The 6,640-nt window shown below is 44.9% G+C and overlaps 1 protein-coding gene across 3 annotated transcripts in view; it reads left to right on the top strand.

The window, feature by feature from the left end:
* Positions 1-6,640, top strand: part of rusc2 (RUN and SH3 domain containing 2) — a 64,810-nt gene extending 58,170 nt beyond the window's left edge. For all 3 annotated transcript variants that reach the window (XM_017684709.2, XM_017684710.2, XM_017684708.2), the window contains 4 exons: positions 1-673; positions 3,095-3,367; positions 3,747-3,914; positions 5,846-6,640. The exon at positions 1-673 is cut by the window's left edge and continues 177 nt beyond it. In XM_017684709.2, the coding sequence (XP_017540198.2) occupies positions 1-673; positions 3,095-3,367; positions 3,747-3,914; positions 5,846-6,044 (1,313 nt within the window). In that variant the 3' untranslated portion in view covers positions 6,045-6,640. The remainder of the gene's footprint in view (positions 674-3,094; positions 3,368-3,746; positions 3,915-5,845) is intronic.

Below are 6,640 nucleotides of genomic sequence, written 5' to 3'. Positions count from 1 at the left end.
AGGAGCAGCTGTGCTCCGCCCGCCACAGCCTCGACCAATCAGCTCGCTCCACCTTCCAGCTCATGAGGGGCTGCGGAACATTGGGGGCGGAGCCTGCACACACAGGGGTGGAGGCTAAACCAGATGGGGTGGGGACTCAGAGAGACAGGTTTGTGCTGAGGAGAGAGGGGACGTGGCCTAGGATGGAGGGGGTGGGGCCTAAGAGGCAAGTGCAGAGGAGTGAAGGAGCAGGTAGTGAATCGTTGGAAGAGGGGGCGGGGCTAATGCTGAACGCAGGTAGAAGGAGCGAGGGAAGTCGAATGGAAGGAGGAGAGAGGAGTGCAGACAGGATGAAAGGAGTAGGAGGGGAGGATGGAGAGAGGGAGAGGAGGAGAGAGAGAGACGGGGATTCGGCCAGGCTGAAGAGTAAGCAGGCCGGCTGGTGGTTCCAGCTGATGCAGAGCTCACAGGTGTACATCGACAACTCGGCCGAGGGCTCCAAGTTCGTCAAGTGGGAGAAGAGGAAGAAGGGAGGGGCCGAGGGGCGGAGACAGAGCCACCCTCCCCCCAGAGAGGGCGTGGTCGAGGGAGCCGAGGCCAGTCATGAGGTGGATGAACGGCTGGACCTACAACGGATCAGATTAAGCAGCGGCGCAGGGCGTAGCGCCGGAAACGGAGCTTTCGACCAATCAGGGTGGGTCTGGGTGAAATGAGAATTTCTGTATTCATTGGGTTTTTTATTTATATATATATATATATATATATATATATATATATATATATATATATATATATATATATATATATATATATATATGAAATATATAAATATATAAATATGTATGAGGTCAAGAGTTTCATTTCGTTTAATGAAAATGGTGATGGATTTTTTCCTTATTATTTCATGACTGACAGTTATTACATAGACGTAATTTTAATTAATTGCCATTAATTAATTATTACTCTTCTGTCACAATCACTACTTTCCATAAATCAGCACTGAAAACAGTGAACACTGCTTACTCTGCTAACTGAGTATAGCTAATGATATTTAACTAAAATAGCTAATACTGTTCACCTGTGCTAACTGAACAGTTAATGGTACATACAGTGCTGGTCAAAACTATTGACACCCCTGCAATTCTGTCAGATAATACTCAATTTCTCCCAGAAAATGATTGCAATCACAAATGCTTTGATATTAAAATGTTCATTTAATTTGTCTTCAATGGAAAACCACAAAAAGATTTTTCAAAAAGCCAAATTGGATATAATTCCACACCAAACATAAAAAAGGGGGTGGACAAAAGTATTGGCACCCTTTGAAAAATCATGTGATGCTTCTCTAATTTGTGTAATTAACAGCACCTGTTACTTACCTGTGGTACATAACAGGTGGTGGCAATAACTAAATCACACTTGCAGCCAGTTAAAATGGATTAAAGCTGACTCAACCTCTGTCCTGTGTCCTTGTGTGTACCACATTGAGCATGGAGAAAAGAAAGAAGACCAAAGAACTGTCTGAGGACTTGAGAAGCAAAATTGTGAGGAAGCATGGGCAATCTCAAGGCTACAAGTCCATCTCCAAAGACCTGAATGTTCCTGTGTCTACCGTGCGCAGTGTCATCAAGAAGTTTAAAGCCCATGGCGCTGTGGCTAACCTCCCTAGATGTGGACGGGAAAGAAAAATTGACGAGAGATTTCAACGAAAGATTGTGCGGATGGTGGATAAAGAACCTCGACTAACATCCAAACAAGTTCAAGCTGCCCTGCAGTCCGAGGGTACAACAGTGTCAACCTGTACTATCCGTCGGCGTCTGAATGAAAAGGGACTCTATGGTAGGATACCCAGGAAGATCCAACTTCTGACCCAGAGACATAAAAAAGCCAGGCTGGAGTTTGCCAAAACGTACCTGAGAAAGAATTTTAGAAGAATGTTCTCTGGTCAGATGAGACAAAAGTAGAGCTTTTTGGGAAAAGGCATCAACATAGAGTTTACAGGGAAAAAAACGAGGCCTTCAAAGAAAAGAACACGGTCCCTACAGTCAAACACGGCGGAGGTTCCCTGATGTTTTGGGGTTGCTTTGCTGCCTCTGGCACTGGACTGCTTGACCGTGTGCATGGCATTATGAAGTCTGAAGACTACCAACAAATTTTGTAGCATAATGTAGGGCCCAGTGTGAGAAAGCTGGGTCTCCCTCAGAGGTCATGGGTCTTCCAGCAGGACAATGACCCAAAACACACTTCAAAAAGCACTAGAAAATGGTTTGAGAGAAAGCACTGGAGACTTCTAAAGTAGCCAGCAATGAGTCCAGACCTGAATCCCATAGATCACCTGTGGAGAGATCTCAAAATGGCAGTTTGGAGAAGGCACCCTTCAAATCTCAGGGACCTGGAGCAGTTTGCCAAAGAAGAATGGTCTAAAATTCCAGCAGGGCATTGTAAGAAACTCACTGATGGTTACCGGAAGCGGTTGTTCGCAGTTATTTTGTCTAAAGGTTGTGCTACCAAGTATTAGGGTGCCAATACTTTTGTCCGGCCCATTTTTGGAGTTTTGTGTAAAATAATAATTGATTTGACTTTTTTTTTCATTCTCTTTTGTGTTTTTTCATTGCAAGCAAAATAAATGAAGATATTAATACCAAAGCATTTGTGATTGCAATCATTTGCTGGAAGAAATTGAGTATTATCTGACAGAATTGCAGGGTGTCAATACTTTTGGCCAGCACTGTAATTCTGCTAAATGAAAATAGCTAACTAGCTAACTCTGCTAGCTAAAATTGCTAACACTAGCTAACTCTGCTAACTAAAATTGCTAACACTAGCTAACTCTGCTAGCTAAAACTTGCTAACACTTGGTAAGTTAACTAACTAAGGACAACCAACACTGGTTAACTGACTGAAAACAGCTATCACTAGCGTAGCCTGCTACCTGAATATAGCTAATGTTATCCAACTTTGCTAACGGTAGCTAACGCTGCGGTGCAGTGATGTGCTAACTGTTCCAGCGTTTGCTGGAATGTGTAATGAAACACCATCATAATTTGATCAATATCAGCTGATTGTAATCAATATATTTGATTTTGGTATCTATCGTTATCATTCTGTCACTCAGGCCTACGTCAGGTCCTCCCTCAGAACCGCCCCGAGCGTGTAAAGGGAAGCCGTCGTGGATGGGCAGTCCTCCGGAGTCAGTGCTGACCGAGCTGAAGAGGAGTAAGGAGAGGCAGCCGGACGGTCAGGACCCCCCGGGAGGAGCGCAGGGTCAGCCCGGAGCGGCGGCGGACGCCTCACCTCAGAACCTGCGCTGGGGTCGGCTGTTCGGAGCCGGGAACGCTGGCAGGACGGAAAAGCCTGAGCAGAAATCAGCCAAGAACCAGAAGGGCAGGTGAGTGGAGATCAGAGATCCCAGCAGATCATCACATTTACCGCATTAATGAACGTTACACTGCCTGTGATCCGTTTCTGTGTTCGGATTTACTTTAATTATATATTTTAACATTTTAATATTTATTTATTCCTCGTTTTTATCATGTATTTATTCACTTTCCATTGTATAGGTAGCTTAGGATACATGTAAATAAATAATATGAAAAATGGGCGTTTGTCCTGATGGGAATTCATCCTGATACATGAACATTTGAGCTTTTGTATTTTAGTGCAGGAGAGCCCACCCGACCCCCCCAGTCTCATTTGTGTGTCATTACAGAAAACATATTCACGTATAATGTTTCTCAGGTTTTCTCTTTTCTTTGTTTTCTGTGCAGGTTGCCGTCCGGCTGGCTGAGTCTGGACTGCTCTGTTTTGGATCTGGTGGTCCAGTCGGTGGGGGTGGGGAAACGGGCTGAGCCTCACAGTGCCACCACCCACAGTCCTGATACTCAAAACACATGCAGCTCCACACAGGACACGCCCGTTCACCCTGACGCTAAATGGTAACTAACACTCAGGGGTGTGGGAAAGTTAGGAAAGTTCAGTGTCCGTGTGAGTGTAGATGAGTGTAAGTCCTCCACAGAGACACACTCCTGTACAGTTTAACGCACAGGTGCTGTTTATGTTCTGTATTTAACATACAGGGAAAAATAAAACATGTAACGTGGCCTGTTTTTTTTGGCACGTTTGGCATGTTAAGTAGTTTTTTAAATTGATTGAATTCTATAGAAATTGTGTGCCATTGTAAAGGGCCAGCCTGAGCTGCTGGCTGCCAGCAGAGGGCGACAGCACTGAGGCATTGTTACTCCAGGAGACTCAAAATCCCAGAATACCAAGAGGTAATCAGTGCCAACCAGGCGCACCTGTTGGTACCAGCATTTAAGGCTGTGGCAGACAGCACACCCTTGTCACACCTTTGTAGAGGGGTGACCGGTACGGTACCTGAGACCAGGTGGGTATAAAGACAAAAAGAAAGGGAAGGAGAGAGTAGAAACAGAAAACAGAGAGAAGGAAACGGAGCGCTGCTCGAAGCTAGGTGACCGAGGAGCACTAAAGGGCCGAGGCTGGAATATAACCAGATTCTGGCCTGTGCTTTGAGAGGCGTTTTGGTTTGGTCACTTAGTTGGTTTCTTGAGTTCAGCCTTTGTTTGTGTGATGCCATTTAGGCGTATTCATCTGGTTTTCCCGTCGTTTTCCCCCTGATTTTCCAACGTGTGATTCCGCTCCTCACCAGTGCTCCACAGTGGCGCAGTGGCAGGGTGCTGGGCTTGCAAGTGTCCAGCTGGCTTTAACTGAGGAAACAAAACACTGGGCAGTCACATAAACACTACAAGTAACAAAGCAATGTGTGTGGATTATGAAGCCATGACTGAAACAAAGGGCTTGATACAGGCTACGAACACTGCGGAACACCTGGGCGAGGGAGCAGACGGGTGAGAACCTTAATAGGGAAGGTGGGGAGAAGGGCGGAGCAAAAGAAACCAAAAACAAAAGCAGATGGCCAAACACGGGGGAAGAAACGGGCACACTCAGGGGGACAATGGGATCCTGTGATGTTTATGTATTTACACTTGGAAAATATGTGGAATTTGCCCAGAGGTGCACAAACCTTTGCATACACACAAACATCAGATATAACAGAATAACCCACTCATTAAAATATTAACTTGTTAAAACATTAACACCTAAAACGTTCAAATCATTTTAACCCTTTGCACAATGTTGCCTCAGGGCAACAAACCCATTTTCCTTATTTTACAATAACATTATACTTATTTAAAGACGACGACCGGGTGAGCAATGAAAGGAAGCATTTGAGTAAGGCAATAAAAATCATGTACTTGGTCATACGGTCTCTTACTGGGCACTTTAAACCTGTTTTCTAACGTTAAATGCCACTGTTTTTCTAATGAGAATTTGCAAAAATGTTTGTTGCCTAGAAGCAACAGTGGAATGGACTCGGCCAGTCCCAAGTCAGGTCTCACCACTTCAGGGAACACGGCTCTGTCGTTTTCACCGTTGTTACACAATGTTGCCTTAAGGCCACGTGCCCAAAAAGGACCTGTGTCATTGTGAATTTCCCCGCTGTGGGACTAATAAAGGATGATCTTATCTTATCATAAGCATTCTTTTTAAAAATGTCTTTGAATTTAATAATCGGGTCCATCTTATGCCAGAGAAGTGAGCTGAATATTTATTTTTTTGCAGTATAGGGTTTTTTTTATCTTGTATTTATTTCTTTAATAGTTACTGTATCCTTTTATTTCTTTAAGTGCTTGTGGTTTTAGAGTTTTATGGTGTTTTAATTTGGCTTTAGTGTTTTATGGCTATTTTTTAATCTCTCTGTCTCTCTCTCTCTCTCTCTCTCTCTCTCTCTCTCTCTCTCTCTCTCTCTCTCTCTCTCTCTCTCTCTCTCTCTCTCTCTCTCTCTCAGTGAGGTGAGGGCACTCTGCCACCACATCGCCACGGAAACAGGCCACCTGAGCTTCCATAAGGGCGACGTGCTGCAGGTGCTGGGCAGGGCTGATTCTGATTGGCTGCTGTGTGCTTTGGGCGACACCCAGGGTCTCGTGCCCATAATCTACGTCACCCTGAACAGCAAGGAGAGCCGGGGGTCTCAGGGACCACAGTGAACACTAAGCCCGTGATCACACACGGCTCACTCGTGCACGGATTTGGGGGCCGAAATGACCCCATGTGAACACGTGCACACCTACATACACGTACAGAGTGGGAGTAGAAGGGAATATTACTGTAGAGTATTGTTTATTGGGGGGAATCAATATTTGTCCAGTTCTAATTGTTTATCTACGTGCCTGACTTTTTGTCCAGTCTACAGGAGTAAATCTCGGCTCTTTCGAAGGGACAGTTCAGACAAACGGAGCGAATGGCTAACGTGGTACCCACTATAAGGCAGCGTTCACGAGGACGTTTTGGTTTCCATTAAAAAGACCTATTGGTTGGTTTCAGCGTGCAGTTAGCAGGGATTAGCCTCTCCCACATCCTGCTCTACTTTAGTGTGACTAATTAGGCTAATGTCGCTAACAAATAGTAGAACTCAGTAATCACCCAAACAGTCAAAATCAGATCGGTGCAGTTAAGTAATACTTTTTTAATCCAACAAACGGGGAAATTCCACCCCCATCCGTGAAGTGAAACACCACATACACACTAGTGAATACACACACACACACACACACACACACTAGGGGGCAGTGAGCACACTTGC

This window comes from Pygocentrus nattereri, chromosome 20, assembly GCF_015220715.1.
Source record: "Pygocentrus nattereri isolate fPygNat1 chromosome 20, fPygNat1.pri, whole genome shotgun sequence".
In the NCBI taxonomy this organism is placed as follows: Eukaryota; Metazoa; Chordata; class Actinopteri; order Characiformes; family Serrasalmidae; genus Pygocentrus; species Pygocentrus nattereri.
The sequence above is the reverse complement of the archived record's forward strand: the minus strand, read 5'-3'. Positions and strand labels throughout refer to the sequence as shown.